Source organism: Lineus longissimus, chromosome 8 (genome assembly GCF_910592395.1).
Source record: "Lineus longissimus chromosome 8, tnLinLong1.2, whole genome shotgun sequence".
NCBI classification, from domain to species: domain Eukaryota; kingdom Metazoa; phylum Nemertea; class Pilidiophora; order Heteronemertea; family Lineidae; genus Lineus; species Lineus longissimus.
Genome location: NC_088315.1, coordinates 2,508,004 through 2,524,262, shown reverse-complemented (window position 1 = coordinate 2,524,262; position 16,259 = coordinate 2,508,004). Strand labels below are relative to the sequence as shown.

At 40.4% G+C, this 16,259-nt stretch overlaps 2 protein-coding genes across 5 annotated transcripts; one reads left to right on the top strand and one right to left on the bottom strand.

Moving 5' to 3' along the window:
* Positions 1-1,114: 1,114 nt before the first annotated feature.
* Positions 1,115-4,598, bottom strand: LOC135492396 (SAP30-binding protein-like). Its single transcript, XM_064778858.1, has 8 exons — positions 4,520-4,598; positions 3,811-4,100; positions 3,367-3,458; positions 2,916-3,130; positions 2,658-2,770; positions 2,303-2,361; positions 1,992-2,052; positions 1,115-1,736 (listed from the first exon to the last, which is right to left on the bottom strand). The coding sequence occupies exons 2-8, from the start codon at positions 4,031-4,033 to the stop codon at positions 1,558-1,560; spliced, it is 942 nt and encodes a 313-aa protein (XP_064634928.1). The 5' UTR covers positions 4,034-4,100; positions 4,520-4,598; the 3' UTR covers positions 1,115-1,557.
* Positions 4,599-4,654: 56 nt separating this feature from the next.
* On the top strand, positions 4,655-16,255 carry LOC135492313 (kinesin-like protein KIF27). Of its 4 annotated transcripts, none has more exons than XM_064778695.1 (26): positions 4,655-4,671; positions 4,974-5,061; positions 5,269-5,493; positions 5,676-5,919; positions 6,101-6,247; positions 6,355-6,516; positions 6,691-6,914; positions 7,029-7,109; positions 7,324-7,448; positions 7,622-7,928; positions 8,218-8,337; positions 8,458-8,586; positions 8,721-8,899; positions 8,988-9,136; positions 9,505-9,764; positions 10,135-10,238; positions 10,422-10,629; positions 10,890-11,032; positions 11,267-11,308; positions 12,439-12,640; positions 12,847-13,061; positions 13,184-13,433; positions 13,620-13,798; positions 14,101-14,298; positions 14,564-14,736; positions 14,818-16,255. In XM_064778695.1, exons 2-26 carry the CDS (start codon positions 5,029-5,031, stop codon positions 14,850-14,852), a joined length of 4,134 nt encoding a protein of 1,377 aa, XP_064634765.1. In that variant the 5' UTR covers positions 4,655-4,671; positions 4,974-5,028; the 3' UTR covers positions 14,853-16,255. The 4 variants fall into 4 exon arrangements, with proteins under 4 accessions (XP_064634765.1, XP_064634767.1, XP_064634764.1 ...); XM_064778697.1 differs by lacking the exon at positions 11,267-11,308 and adding an exon at positions 11,402-11,437 and having other exon boundaries at positions 4,655-4,732; XM_064778694.1 differs by having other exon boundaries at positions 4,655-4,732.
* The last annotated feature ends 4 nt before the right edge of the window (positions 16,256-16,259 follow it).

Genomic DNA, 16,259 nt, shown 5'->3' with positions numbered 1-16,259 from the left:
TATAAGCAGACACAATGGTGTCTTGTTCTAATGACCTACTATCTCTGCACTCATGATGATGTCTCATTAAGATAACTGGACATCCAGGTCTTGCGGATGGAGAAATGTATGCTTTGTTGTGACGTCTTAACACCTTCAGTGCCGGTGTTTCACCCCCAACACCCCCTTTTCAGACCCCCAGAAGAAAACATTATAAGAGATGGCTGCATAAAGTCTTTTGCAGTAACTTCTCCAAGACAAGGTCTTCTTGAATCAATAGAGTTATGTTTGCTACACTCATTTACTATATCTTATTTTTTGCTTGAAAAATGACCAAAAAAAAAAGGACCCCTTTTCCAACACCCCCGACCCCCTAAAAATTCCCAGTGTCGGAACAGCTTTATTTTGTTATTCAGTGGTTTGGGTCTTTTCAGTTCCTCCCGTGCCCTGAAGATGGCGATGGCGTAGTTCAGAACTTCAAATGACTCCATGAAAGAACTACGCTATCGCCATCTTCAGGGCAAGAGAGGAACCTAAAAGACCTTTTCAGTTCTTATCTTACCCTGAAGATGGCGATGGCGTAGTTCTTTCATGAAGTCCATGAGACTCCGATAACCAGCTCCAGGAGGGGGGTTTGGGCCACGTAGAGCGACGTGGTTTGGCGCTGAAGGTGTTAAATGGACTACTTAACTATCGAGATCTCTGGTCATACAGGTTGTACAGATGCCTACTTGCTGTGAGCGGACGTATTTGTGAGGATTCGTCCTGAAAAAGCCTGCCATCAGAGTTTCTCTGGATGAGGACGAGTTAGTCAGCCATGTAGACAACATCCACTTGCTGGCAGGTTGTGTCATTTCCTCTTCACTGTCACCAACTGTGTACAACCTGGCAGTGACGACACAGAGAATAAGAACAATGCACTGAGCATATGTTTCTTATTGTGATATGTTGGTGAAGTGCACCTTTTCTTCTTCTGTGATGTGTTGACACAAGAACCATCCAGAGTGCTATTTACCACCCTGGGTTACAAAGAATATGATTAGTGGACTTTTCTCCAAGAGCATGTAGCAAAATGATTTAATAACAGTTTGTGACAGACAGATGAAAAAGATAAGCAAACAAACTTTTTCGAAAAAATAATTAATATTTTGTCTTTCTCTGTTTTTTAACATTTCATGACAAGTGGATATCAATTATACATCGATGATAAATTTTGTGAAAATTGTTAAGATTAAGAACTGTCTTGCCTTCATCAATGATGTTAAGAAATGACTAAATGCATGTAAATTAATTTTACCTTAATCTAGATTAACCTTGCTTACAGCCCCCCCCCCTCACCCCCTGGACCTGCTTCCCTCATTATTTGAACTGCCACCTGAAAGGTCACAGGTTCAAGCAGGAGGGGCAAATTTCACAGGTAGTTCTGTCACTATGTTACTTTCGTTACCGACATTCATATCAACAAAAGTAAAGCACATCACAGTTCAGCACAGCCTGTATGGTGCTCCATAGCTGTGTATAATGATCAATGGCCATCAACATCTATTGTTTCAACAGTATAAAACCATGCAACTACGCCTATTTTGGTTTTTTAATTGTTCCTATTGCGGAAATAACCGTTGTCTTGTTCCCTGTAACACTGGCCGATACAGATATGACGGCAGGATTTGAGCCTGACGTTGAGATTACTGGAGGCCGCTGACCAGGCAGCACCTGTGGCTGGGCATCCCATTTAGACTTCCGTTTCCCATCACTGTCTGTAAATATAAAGCGAAAAGGAGACTATGATTTAATGTAGAAATGTATTGTGTTCATCATGGGGTAACATGACCAAAACCAAGGCCAACATTGATATGCATCGGTGCAGCTTACTGAAAGGAGTCCACTTCCTGTTGCATCCGATCCTCAACCCTCCACCCTCCACTTCAAATATTTCTATTTGACCAATAAAAGAAAACCTCTCAAGGTAGTTGTAATGACTGAAACCATTGTTGCAAATTTCCACCACCCACCTGATTGCTGTAATGATGCCGTGGAGGAAGATTTCTTTATCGTGCCACTCACAAATTCAACCTGGCAGAGAAAAGAGCAAGGATACTATCAGTATCTGGCTTCAAAAATAAACTTTGCTCTCCCAAGCAGGAGAAAAGAACCATGAGAGAAGAAACTCCATCTTCAAATCAAATCAATGGGGCAACTTCTTCGGCATTCACTCTGCATTGTTTCTAAAGCATTTCTTAATTACATGTATGTGCCCTTCTGTCTTGCAAAACAAATCTTTTACGGACCAGAGATAAGTAATTTGTATACATACATTCCCTACCTTAGTACGATCTTTCTTCTCTTTGTCTCGTTTGTCCATTTCCTGTTTTTGTGCTCTGGCTAAAATATCAAAAGGAGAATATAAGATACATGTATGGTAGAAAGAAAATGAAAAGTTTTTCAGGCATGTAGCTGCAAAGGCCTGAACTCTAATGCCTTCACCACATTCAAAAGTGTCAAATTCATTGAAATATTTGATGATCTTTGGCCAGGGCAGGAGTTCCATCAACTTTCAAGTTAGTTAAAGGTTCTACCTTTATACCACCTAAACGACAATAATCTCAAGCATTACATAAAGCTGATTATCAGATGGAATACCCTTCATGTCTGTTCTTAGCAAACAAGATCCTCCTTACCCAATTCATCATAAAATGACTCCTTTCCCCATATCGATGGATCATATAGCTCTGGTGGGTAGTTCGTCCCTTTTTCATTAATATGGCAATATTCTATTAACTTTTCGTATATGCTGAAAAAGAAGCGAAAAGAGATTAGAATGATGGACACGCTAAAATAGGAACTTCGTTTTCTGTCTTTCAAGACTCATCATTTGCATTTTTCATTGCGTTTTCCTAAAGAAGGTGGAGAAACTGAATCAATCGCATTGAACAAACCTTGGATTTCTAAAATCTTTTCTTCTCTGTATTGTTTTATTCAGATTCTGTCCCTTGTGCATCTTTTCATAAAAGGAATTGATTTTCTTTTGTAAATGGGTTGAACATCGTCCTGGTGGTTCTGGCGGCAGCTGGATTTCGTCTGTGCTTCTGTGATGAACACTGCGTGAGGCTGCCATCATTTCTGATGTGCTGGAGGACTGTAACTCAACTCCCTGAAAAGAAGAGGAAATACTCATTTCTTGATTCTTGAGCTGCCTTGAATGCCAACTTACCACATTACATACAATCAATGTTCTACCAAAAAGCATTACATCTCAGCATGGCAGACGAATTCCATTCTTTTAGATGGTGGTTGAAGATATGGCTCCTGGAGAGGGCACCTTGATCAGGTTTGAATATTGTGGAACAGCGAATTCTTTGTGTTATGTTATGTTAAGTTATATCATACCTGAATGTCTTTACTTATATCCTCACCACTTCCTTCCTCACTTTTCTCATCCTCATCCAACTCATCAGCAGCGTAGGAAACTAGGCGGGAAACTGAAAGTGCAATCATCATAATGCATTTGGTAAGGCATTAAATCTAGTGTATTCGACTTTCAACTTAGTATAACACTTCATCAATCAGACAAAGAGTGTATGCAGGGGCCATAACATTAAAAGTAATAAGGTGGGTAGGTAATTTGGGTATCATATCTAATGAGCAGAAATAGTGAGCAGTTTCATTTGGAGCTTTTTGCTACTAATTCATCTCGAAGCATGATCATTCACATTTGTCAAGTACCTCCAAAACAATTCCAATTTTAAAACAAGCTCAAATCATAGTTTTAAAAGACATAAAAGCAAGTAAGTCATGTAGACAACAACTTAATTTAAAATAATCTGTAGCTACCTTTGTTAGGTTTACCCATTCTCTCAAATCTTGCACCAGTACTATGGCGACTACTATCCTGACTACTCTCATCAGTATCAAGCCGCATCCTCTTTGGAGGGGACTGTGCATCATCAGATCCAGATATCGGCATGTCATCATTGTCATCATCACCGCCAGAATCACCAGCGTACATTGTCAATGACCTAATGGCAGCAGTACTGTCAATTCTTGGCAAGCTCATCTTGAAATTCGCAAATGTGTCTATCTGTACAGGTTCGTATCGACGTGGGAAGAATTTCTCAGACAATCTGAAGAGAAAACATTGTACTATCAGAAATGATGTAGGCCTAGTTTGATCACATTCCCATTGAACAGTGGCACTTCCTAATCCTTAGTCAACCGATGACCTTTTTGGGGCTGTGAACAGGGATTGTAACTCATTCCTTTGTTTTTTATTGATCCTTGCCTCAAAACCAAACATGATCTTTTCATTTTATCAACCGTGGTAACGAAACAATTTTAATGCTTTGTTAATGTGGAAGTGGACAAGGCTACAGTGGCTCATGCAGTGCAATGCATGCATTGCATGTATCAGAATCTATAGGGGGCCTACAAGAAACATTTAGGACATAATACAAACAACGTTACTTTCGATCCCGAGTTACCTTTTACTTCTACTTAATGTATATATATTGAAATTTTCATAAAAGCTATTAACAAACCGTACCTGTCACTGAAATAAGACTTTTCAGACCATTTTGAAAGAAAACTGAGAAAATTTCGATGCCTACCATGGAGCGAAAGGACTGGGGGCGAAAAGGTTAGGGAGCGAAAGAACCGCAATTCCCACCTAACGGAGAAGCGTTGAACTACTGCAGAGTAAATATTTCAGAAAACCGTTTTGTTTTCATGTAGAAAACTTCAATTTTCACGATATATGGTAAAATGATGAAATTGTCACTGGTATATTTTATATATCTTAATGATGAAGACTTTAATAATGGCCATTATTTGGTAGAATTGCGTAGGTTTTCTCAGATAATGGCCAATTTATTGGACTCTATCTAATGATAATGTCAGTCTGTTAGTGTTAGGCTGTAAAAATCGGGTCATACTAAACAGCGTCCTGTATCCTTTTGAGCCAGCCTGGCATGGTGATAATGGATATTGAACTTTTTCAGATGAATTAAATTGATTTCCATACTCCATTGTTGATGTGCCTTTTACCCTGTGATCATGGATGAGGTCAACGTCAAAGTAGCTGTTCGGGTAAGTGAGACACAGGGGGCCTACCCGATGCATCGGTTTGACCACGTTAGGCCTTATTGTTATAGTCAAATCCAGAACCATGGTTATTCAAAGGAATCCTTGCTGAGAGTGTCTTGACTCAAGTCTTATTCTAAAGCATGTTTAGTGTCTACAGACTCTTGTAAAGCCTGAGAGGAATGATGTTCTCTCAATGTTTTTTGTTTCCAGGTCCGTCCACTTTTGCAACGTGAGAAATTATCGTCCGAAACATCCTGTGTGAAAATTATTCCTGCCAACAACCAAATCATCCTTGGGAAGGATAGAGCGTTCACTTTTGACCATGTGCTTGGGCCAAAGAATACCCAAGAAGAGCTTTATGAAAACTGCTTTAAACCTCTAATTGCTGGCTGTTTTGAGGGCTACAATTGTACTGTGTTTGCTTATGGACAGACCGTAAGTTATTTCTACTTCTTTTAGAAATTACAAGCGACTGGTTGAACTTACGCAAATCTATGGAAAAAATTGTGTTTTTGGAACACAGTCTGTGGGATTGAAAACTCAACAACTGTGATACTCAAAGAATTAGGTGTTATAAACCTAATTTGCATGTCTGATCTTGTTTTGTAATTTTTCAGGGTTCTGGTAAAACCTACACAATTGGTGGAGGAAACATTGCGGATTTGACCGAGGATGAATTTGGAATTCTGCCAAGGGCGATCAAGCATATCTTTGCTCGTATGGAGGAGCACAAACATATTGATTATAAAGTGAAGGTGTCTTATTTTGAGGTGTATAAAGAGGAACTTGCTGATTTATTGGACCCAGACCCATCCAGTAAAAAGGACTTGCATATCAGAGAAGATGACAAGGGAATTACAGGTGGGCAAATAGAATATAATGATCAGAAAAAATACAAAATAAATTTGCCTTTTCAAAAGAAAAATTTAGAAATAAAGCAAATGCCTTTTTTCGAAAAACGATTTGAATATTTTACGAAAAATCAAGAATCATCACTTTTTCTGAAAAGTCCTTGTAATATCAGCCTTTGTTGTGTTTCTAGTTATCATTGGTGCGCGGGAAGTGGAGTGCGAATCAATGGAGGAGGTCATGTCTTGTCTGGAGGCTGGATCATCCGTCCGTCACACCGGTTCAACCCAGATGAACGAGCAGTCCAGTCGTTCACATTCCATATTTACCATGCTTATAGGTAAGCTTCTTTTGACCTTGGGCAAGTCACTTGAATGTGATTGCCTTGTCCTTTCACAAACCATTCCACTGGAGCCATTCCATTACATTATTGACGTCTTTTTGCAGAACAATCCTGGTGTGAACCAGAAACCCCCGTCCGTGACCAGAGTGATGATGAAGAGCTTGATGGCGACATGACCCATTATATCAGCAGCAAGTTCCATTTTGTTGATTTAGCTGGGTCTGAGAGAGCACACAAGACAGGAAACACTGGAGACAGGTTCAAAGGTATAAAAAACTAAGTTTAGGAAAAGAGAGAAGCTAAAACCCCTCCTGGGTTATTCATACATTCCTGATAAGAAAGTGGACTTGAGTTGGTTCATTAAGAAGAAGGCCATTCTTTGATAACCTATAAACTCTTGTGAAGACCATAACTTAATTCATCGACATGTCCTCTTTCAGAATCCGTCCATATCAATACAGGGTTACTTTCCCTGGGCAATGTGATCAGCGCCCTCGGTGACCCGAAGAAGAAATCCACCCATATTCCATACCGAGATGCTAAGATTACGAGAATACTTAAAGATTCCCTCGGTGGCAACGCCCAGACCCTTATGGTGTGTTGTATTAGTCCGTCCAGCGCCAGTTTTGATGAGTCTCTCAATTCACTGAAATATGCAAATAGAGTAAGTAACCTCGGACAGATCACTTTACTTTGATAAGTACACAAAACCAAATGCTATTGGGGTTGCAGTTTTCCTTGTACTTGTTTGATGTGTGCAATTCTCTTCAAATTTCAGGCTAAAAATATCAAAAATAAACCTATTATCAACCGTGATCCTCAGTCCATCCGATTCGAAGAGATGCAAAGTGAAATTAGAGTAAGTATTTCCCAATACCGCTCCAGAGTGATATTTCAAAAGAAATCTTGTGTCTGTTTAGTTTTAGTTTCTCCACACTTGGAGAGAATTTGTTGGTTTGTCAGTTCTTGTCATTGAACCAAGTGGTAAAGGTGAACTTGAATTGGATAATCCCCCTGGCCTACATGTATGGCATTATAGTAGGTCAACACATATTGATATTTTTGTCATTCAGGCCCTTCGAGAAGAACTATCCCGCCAACGATCATCGCTAATTACAGCTGACATGGATTCCGTTACATCAGCCCGAGCTGTTGAAGATGCCAGTGCTATCAGGTCACTTGAGGAAAAAATTGTGAGGTAGGTATCAGATTCTGTATTAGAACATCTTATACTATCATTTCTGAGAGTTGGGATGTTGGCAGACCTGGATGATTTCTTTATAACCCCACTTATGCAAGTTCTACTGATCTTCAGTTTTTAAACACTGATAGTTTGATGAAAATATCAAATTTCTTGTGTTCCTTCCCTAGATTGCAAACAGAGTGTTCCCACTATCGCATGATCACCGAGGAGGCCTATAAACAGATTACAGACATCCAACAACAGGAGATCCTCTCGTCAAGTCAGAATGCACGCCTAAGGGAGTGGCTCGACTTGATGGAAGAGCTCCAGAGCAAAGTTCCTGCCACTCTGAATCGCGACGGATGGGATAACCAGACGATCAACAGACTACATGACGAGTTAAAGAAGTGTCGGGAAGATCTCAAGAGCGACGAGAGGATATTTGCTGAGAAGAGTATTGAGATCAACAGTCTGAAGGAAAGGTTGGCTGATTTGGTGAGTACGAGTTTGATACTGATACTGCTGCCTGAATTAGGAGAGGATGCTTGGTAGATCATGCAAGGTTCCTCAACCTGGAAAGCTATGCTGGCTGGAGTCCAAGGCTCCTGCAAGGTTCAAAGATGTTTGTTTTAAGTCAAAGAGTAGAAGCTCACATAACTCAGCATCATTCGAAGCATTTTGCGAATGATTGTGTCCGACCACTGCACCAATTGGATACATGTGTGTGAGTGATTAAGAGGAAGTGTTTCAAGTCCTGAAGTGTGTTTCCTTTCCCTGTTTTCAGGAGGAAAGTCACCAGAGTAGTTCGCTCAGTGCTGAAGAGTTATTAGATAAAACCAAGAAACAAGAACAGAAGCTTGTGGAACAACAGCTGAAGATTGAAGAGTTGGAACGTAGACTCAAGGTAAGAACTCAAACATTTGAATTCAGTAAAGTATTTTCAGCAACTAATGTAACTCTGTAATAAAATGGATCTTTCTACTTCATGATAGTTTCTATTGCCTTTCCTTCTGTCATTCCTCAGGAGCAAGACCGGTTGCTAAGCATTGGATCAAGCCATGACAGCCAACTTCCAATGGTTGACGACCTCCCACCGATCTCATCCAGAAGGGCTAAGTCCGTCCCCGCCAATATGATCAAGAGGCAGAGTAGTGTGAGTGTTACTTTATATACAGCCGTACCTTGAAAGTAATGTAAAAATATCATGTAAGTCTGAGTCCCTGTTGCTGAATATCTCTTTTTATCACATGCAGAAGCAAATTGAACGACCATTGATCCTTTTTTCAGACTGATACTGCTGATCCTTTGGCAACTCGTAAAATCCACACCAGTCCTGCGTTGATTTCACTTGAACGTGTAATGCAGGGTTTCAGGGCTCGAAGCCAGCTCCTGGCTAATCAACTCGAAGACGAGGATGAAGTTCGACAGCCAAGCTTTGATAATGGGAAGATAGAGGAGGAAGAGGGGTAAGGGATACCGATATATGTTTTTGCAATCGAGTCACTTTTTCCAGTTTCCAAAGTCCATTTTCTTCATTCCTGCCTTCTCTTTCAGTCCGAAACCTTTCACTCGAAAGAATACTTATAAGATTAAGAAGAAGAAAGGTCAAGAGGTCAAGTCTGCTGGTTCAGACAGGACAAAATCTGGAATCCCTCAACCAAGTTCAGAGAGGGCTAGCAGTGCTAAGAGTAAATCTAGAAAAGGTAGGTCAGAGTTGTCCTTGCAAAAGCTATCAACAGCTTTATTTTTGAGTTCAAATGAAATGATGTGTTGTCAATTTCAGTTCTATGTTGGATGTGTTTTACTTTGTAGTGTCTTTACGATTCTGTAAATGAGAGAACCTTTTCAGTGTTGAACAAGAAGCCTATATCCTGCTTTCTGCTGACGGTACTTCTCTCAACTACAACTCTTTATAGCTATGCTGGTTTATAGGGATGTTCGTAGTGTGCTGGATAATATTTCCGGACCAAAGAGCGGCCGACTAGTTCAAGTTAACCAGGCTAATGATTGCTTCAAATTCCACAAGGAAAACAGGCTGACCAATAAGTCTCTGATATTCCTCTCTTCGCAGACAATTCCAAGAGTGGAGACTCAGTCTTTGGCAGCCAAGTCACAGATGGAGATGTTAAGCAGTTACAGGACAACACTTTGCTACAGAAGAGGAAGATCAAAGAATCTCAACTCAAGTTACAGAATGCTAATCAGAAGATGAGGGACCTGTCTATCAACATCAGGCTCAAAGAACAGCTGATACGCGATCTTGTCAAGTCGAGCAAGGAGTCGGAGTCATTGAATAAGCAGTATGCTGATAAAATAAAGGCTCTTGAAAAGGTTAGTTTGGCTTTGTACAGGCCATGTTAAGCCTGAGGGCCTCCAGCAATGTTCTTGTGGGTCTATTGCTGGCTTCATCATGCCTTACTCAAAAAGTTGGTCAACAGAATCCATCCCATATGGGTAAACTAGGCAACAAAGAACCGAGCCTGAACTATAGTTCAGAGTGTCTAGAAAAGATGATCTGGTTAGAAACTTTAACGTATCAATACATGTATTTCAGGAGCGTGTATCTGGTTAGTAACTTTAACGTTTCAATACATGTATTTCAGGAGCGTGTATCTGGTTAGTAACTTTAACGTTTCAATACATGTATTTCAGGAGCGTGTATCTGGTTAGTACCTTTAACGTATCAATACATGTATTTCAGGAGCGTGTAGCAGCCAAAGCTGATGTGGCAGAAACACAGAAAGCTCTTCAGGAGTTAGGAGCCAAGGAACAACAAGAGACAAATGAGAAGAAAAGGCTACAGACGTAGGTTGCAGATATTCCCGCCAGGACACTGCTCCACTTTCTCACCAGCGGCAGTTTGGTTGAAATGTCTAAATTTATCAGAGAGAGGCATCAGTGATTTGGTAATGGGTTTAGATTGTATCTGACGACCCATCTGTCACCCTGTAATGTACCTAACTTTAGCTCTTTCTTCATACTTTCCAGGGAATTCCAAAAGAAGATCGAAGCTGCAAAATCAAGGATGAAAACCCTGCAGAGGAAACAAATGGAAACCGAAAAGATGGCCAACATCACCGGCCAGAATGACAAACGGATCGGAGAGTTAGAGTTTGCTATCGATAAAATGAGACAGCAGCAGCAGAATCTGAATAAAAAACTGAAAGATGAAGCAGATAATAAAGAAAAGATGGAGGTGGGATTTTGTCGTAATTGTTGGTTCTGATAACAAATTGACATAAATTGATCAATTTCTGTGCCATGCTCTGCTCATGAGGTTTTCATTTCTAGCCACCCGCACTGGTTCTATGGATTTAACACAACTGTAACCTGCCAATCTGTTTGGCAGTTTCGTGTGGGAGATACTGCAGTTATAAGCGACATGGCTAGAAGCATTTCACTCTTATAAGCAGTCCTTCCTTCCTGAATTGTAGCCCTTCTTTTAATTCGTTTCAGCGTGAGATGTTCCGTGACCAGCACAAAATCAAAGAGCTTGAAATGAGGAATGAACAGCAGTCGAAAGTGTTACGAATTAAAACAGAGGAAACTGCTGCCCTTCACCGAAAACTTAGACATGGTTCTGCTACTGTTTCACAGAAGTAAGTAACTATTTGTATCTTCTTTACTGACAATGGTTATGAGTATTTCATGATCATTCGTTTCTTCTCAGTTGAGGCGATTCGCATGTTTTTTCATTTGTGTTCCAGGCACAAAGACACCACTTTTAGTCTTAGATGGTCTCAATCATAAATTTCATTAGAAGGGCTGAATCTGCTCCGATTTTCATATATGAAGTTCAAATATCTCTCATCTGTAGCCTTTCAATATTGCAGAGGAATAAGCACACGTTTCCAAGCTGTTCAAAATACCCTTTGGTTGGTAAAACATGAGACTGGTAACATCCCCTAGAACCTCATAACATCCCCTAGATGCATTTCCTCTGACTAATCCATATTATCTCTCCCTAGACGCTGGGCAGCATTCGGTAGAGAAAAACATTGGCGGTATGTGAGACTGTAATAGTCTCAATGGCTTGGCTTCACAGGGTTCCATGAAAAAGCACATATGAACAGGTGTTTCATTCTAGAGTTAAAATTGAATGGTGTTTTTAGCGAAGAACTGTATGAAAAAACAATCCACTGAGAAATTTTCTATCTGAATACACATACGACAGAGTACACTAGCTGAGCTTCTTTTCATGGAACCCAATGTCTCTAGTTTTTCTTGGTATAGTTCATTGTTGATTTTCAGCTTCATGTGTATGTGGTTAGCTTCTGCAACTAAAAATGTTGGGGCGGCAAATGTCAAAAGTCAGTGCGCTAATTCACTGCATGTTCCATTTGTGATAAAAAAAGCCGGGCTGATATCGTTAAGACAATTATTCTGTGTCTTAAATAAGATGAAGTGATCAGCAAAGCTAATGTTTTACAGTTGCAAAGGCTTTGTTTATTGCATCGCTTAACCATCTTTCTCGTAGTTTTGCCAGTTTTGACAATGCCAGTTCCTGCTTCATTCACCCTCTGAGGACCCGGTTATGGGCAAATATGACTCTTTTGTGAAGGGTGGTGATGGTTAAATGTGCTGTCGGTCAATCACCAGCGGTCACCTCACCACTATTTTGGATTTCACATCACCTCTAACCAAACCTCACATAGGGTGCATTGCATTGTGAAACACTCAACTCCAGAATTGCATCACTGGAGTCAAAGAGGGCATGCTATTGCTGTAAAGAAATGTTCAACACAATAAGCCAGCAGCAGTGAGTTTATTATGCATGATTGAATTGTATCACATTAACCCTAATTGAGACCTGTTGATTGTTCAAGGATTGTGGAGCTTTTATCAAGACCTGTTGATTCATGATCAGGCCTAGGGAGCTTTTATCATTGATTTTAAATTCTCATCTTCAAATATATTTGTTTTATATGTGTTTGAGCTGTTTACTTAAGATCATCATTTGACCAATGAATAAGCTTAGAACATTATGCTTGTGTTTCTCTTGTAGCGGTGAGCAAGAGAAGGTGGAAGAACAGCGGCGATGGTTGGACAGCGAGATTGAAAAGGTGCTGAATCAGCGTAAAAAGATGGAAGAGTTACAAGAGGAGCTGAAGAAAAGAGAAGAGATCATTGCCAAGAAGGAGGGGATACTTGCAGAAAAAAGTGAATTGGAGATTAAGAAGTTACGGTCCAGTCAACATGTGAATAAGGTAAAAGTCCATTTCAGTTTCATCAAGTCTTGCATGTTGTGATTTTGAAAAGAAGTTCAGCCACTGGACCTGATTTGTTTGCTTTATCAACTTAAGTTTTAGATTTCTCACTGGGGCCTTGAAATCATATGCTCTCTGTTAGTCTCAGACTATAGATCATGACAGTGAGTGACTTCTGAATGTGACCCTATTTCTTCCCCTTTCAGGACATTTTAAGTGTTGCAAACAAACTGGAAGCCGTTGAGAAAAAATTACAAGAAAAGACACGCGAGATGGCTCAGACGCCTGAGGAGGAGCGTGCAGAACTTCAGAAGGAGGTCCAGAACCTTGAACATGGCCGAGAGGTGTTGATGAGGCAGAGGAACGTGTTGGATGAGAAACTCCACGGCGGGAATCTGCTGTCGGCTGATGAGGAAAGGAGGTAAGAACGAACAAATCCTTCTCCTTTCTTCAGAGCACTTGATGCCTAAGGCCAGCGTTATATAGGATTCACGTTCTCATGTTTTATCATCATCAATGTTGTAATGTCATTGTTCATTTCAGGTTGATAGAGTTAGAGGAGGCCATAGAAGCTCTGGAAGCTGCCATTGAATATAAAACAGATGCCATATCAAGTCGTCAAGAGGAAATCAGGCGATCGCATCTCAGTTTAATGGATGATAACCATCTGTTGGCCAAGCTTAGCTCGCTCAGTGGGAACGACTCCAAGGCACTTCTGACAAAATACTTTGAGAAGGTGATCACGCTACGCGAGCAGGAGAGGACTGTTGAATACAAGAATAGCGAATTAGAGGTGAGCAAGTACAAGGTAGCTTAAAAAAGGTTATTGCTGAATTATATTTGGAGTTTGCATAAGAACTGCTCATGTTTAGAGAAGTATTTCGCAAGTTTTCTTCCCAGGAGGAGGAGGAGTGTGAGCATGTGAAATCAATCTTCTAATCAACAACTCATAGTTTGCTACCCCTTTTGTAAATTTCAGACTAAAGTAGACGAACAAACGCACCTGATAAGAGAATTAGAACTGACCCTGGACCGCACAAGTGCAGACACGGACCGCCGACTGACTCAGCAGCAACAAGCCCATGAGAAGAAGATTCAATTGCTGATGCACCAACTTGCTGAGCTTGAGAGGGGAGGGGATGCCGAGTCGAGTGTGAAGTAAGCAGTTATTACCAACTCTTAAGAATATGTCCCTGTTCAACTCTAAGGACTACTGACTACAGCTTTGGTAAAGCGTCGGTCAAAACTGGGGACAGATCCTGTAGCTTAGGCAGTTCGCATGCCCAATGAAACGTTTTGTTTAGACACCAAAATGATTGTTTCAATCATGATATGAGACTCTGATTAACGGTGTGACATGGAAGTAGAACCAACAACTGGGTACTGTATGTACTCAAATTACCGACACGCATGATGAACAAAGCAAATTGTTTCTAATCTTGCTACTTGTCCATTTCCAGGGTCCTGCAGCTGGAGAAAGATCTGTTCTATTACAAGAAAACAAGCCGTGATCTGAAGCGGCGGATACGTGAGTTGATGGCCAAGGGCGGCATGATGCAGGAGGGGGACGAGATTGATGCCAGTTTACGATCCGTTGGGACGCCAAGAGATCATGGGGAGGGAGGTCCAAGAGGATCGTCAAGGCCCTCTAGTGTCAGGTATGTAAATCAAATGTTAATTTGTAAAGGCCAGCCGATTCACTTAGTTCCAAAGGTAGTTTGGTCAAATCCTGATGAAACAGCACTCTTATTAAGGTCAGTTATTGAGATAAAGTGGTAATGACTTGCAACTGCAGTGATTTGAAATCATAGATTGGAAATCTGGTCAAAGGCAGGCAGAGTCGGTAGACCAGTAAATCCAGCTGAACAGTAGTGGGTTGTGTGAAGAAACTCAATAATGGTCAAGTTACATGTATCTTTTAAGGGAAAATCGAGAGCCAACTCCAAGATCTTCCCGTTCTGTTGCCGCTAAAAAAGTTGAAGGGAATGGTGAGCGTGTGGTGACGCCAGTGAAAATATCACGGAAAGAATTACGCCAGATGACAGAGGAGGAAATATCATTGAGGAAATCCAATGCGAGTCAGGCTTCCATAACAGGTGAGGAGGATTTCAGTTTTACCTCTGTATGTTATTCCACTCCAAATCGTCAGTTTTTGATATTTCTGTTTTCTTTTTCAGACTCCTTGGAGGTCCAAAACGACGACCAGTGGTGATAGTTACTTCAATTCCTTCCAGGTGTCATGTAACGGTGCAGAGCATGAAGTTGTCCAACTTGTGTTCACTTTGAAAACATTCCAATTTCCGGTGGGCTGAACAGCATCGGAATAAGTTCTTTGTCCACCCAGAGCTTTAGTTGTCAGTACAATACTGTTGTATAAGAGTGTCAGGGTTATGTAGATTTGAGTGTATTGAGATTAAGTTATTCTGAATGTAGAGAGAAAGGTCTACTGCTCTTAGTTAGATGATATTGCACATACATGTTGGAAAAATCAAAAACACCAACCTCTAGACTGTGAATTCTCACCAAGTAGGGGCTGTGCTGAATGTCAACATTGAAAAGAACTACGTCGGAGTTGAATTTGATTTTGTGTTTGTAACACATGTATCAACGAATGATGACATTGGTGAGAAATTTTGTACAGATTCTGTATTTTGGGTTGATAAATGCAAAGGAATCAAGTTGAATAAGCCAGGATGTTGTAGGTGCACTAAACAACTTGCGAGTAATCCATCCACCCATGACTTTAAGAATTACGAATTACCATGACTGTTTTATACTTTTTTCACCTTTGACACAATATATGCTGGTGAGCTTCTTACTGACTCTTCAAATAATGTGCTGCTATTCTTGCAGTGTGTCTTGTATTGCTATGTTTACCATATGAAATCTTCTTGGCGTATAAAGACAGTGTCGCATTGTTAGTTCTATGAATGTGACTCAGTCTCCGTCCTCGGAGTTTGGAATGGGTGTCTCAATCCCCTTGGCTGGTACCAAAAGAAATGAAATCTTTACATTATTGTGGCCCACTCCAAAGATGCTGACTCATTTCGTAAAACAATGATTTTGAGGAGTTGATCTCATTTCGCTGTTTAAAGTGTTTGAAACTTGAGGTCATTTTGATATGTGACCCGTCACAGCAAAACCAGGCGCATGTCGCACAGAAGATGAGCCAAAGTGACACCAGGAGATAATGGAAGAAATTGATGTGCTCATATTTCACAAAAGGCAGACAATAGAGAATTGATCAAACAGTCCGTCTCAAGCTGCCAAGCTCAGAGCGACATGCGCCTGGTTTTGCTGTGACGGGTCACATATGACTCATTATCGTAAAATACTTGTGGCTGAAACAGTAACTACTGGTATTACCGTCCTGCTGTAGATAAAAGCATAGTAACTTATTGAAAATGTCGGTTATGATTTTTTTCACATGACTTACAAATTTGGCTAATGTAGAAGACAAATGTATAAATTATATGGGGAAGACTCAAATTCTGCCCGGCATTTTTTGTCCAATAGATTTTTGTATGTGTATTGGCAAGCTTAAAATTTAATGTATGAATTGTACATGTACAAGTTTTAGGCATATTTTTGTTGATTTGAATAAATTTTACCTTCTACC

What these genes read in the sequence shown, in the direction of transcription:
- LOC135492313 (XM_064778695.1), top strand. Translation starts at nt 5,029, where the DNA reads ATGGATGAGGTCAACGTCAAAGTAGCTGTTCGG. An exon ending in AGTTGGAACGTAGACTCAAG is followed by an intron (nt 8,338 to 8,457) that starts GTAAGAACTCAA and finishes GTCATTCCTCAG; the next exon opens with GAGCAAGACCGGTTGCTAAG. An exon ending in TCTGCTACTGTTTCACAGAA is followed by an intron (nt 11,033 to 11,266) that starts GTAAGTAACTAT and finishes TCAATATTGCAG; the next exon opens with AGGAATAAGCACACGTTTCC.
- LOC135492396 (XM_064778858.1), bottom strand. Translation starts at nt 4,033, where the DNA reads ATGAGCTTGCCAAGAATTGACAGTACTGCTGCCATTAGGTCATTGACA. An exon ending in ATATAAGTAAAGACATTCAG is followed by an intron (nt 3,131 to 3,366) that starts GTATGATATAAC and finishes TCTTCTTTTCAG; the next exon opens with GGAGTTGAGTTACAGTCCTC. An exon ending in GTCATTTTATGATGAATTGG is followed by an intron (nt 2,362 to 2,657) that starts GTAAGGAGGATC and finishes TTGATATTTTAG; the next exon opens with CCAGAGCACAAAAACAGGAA.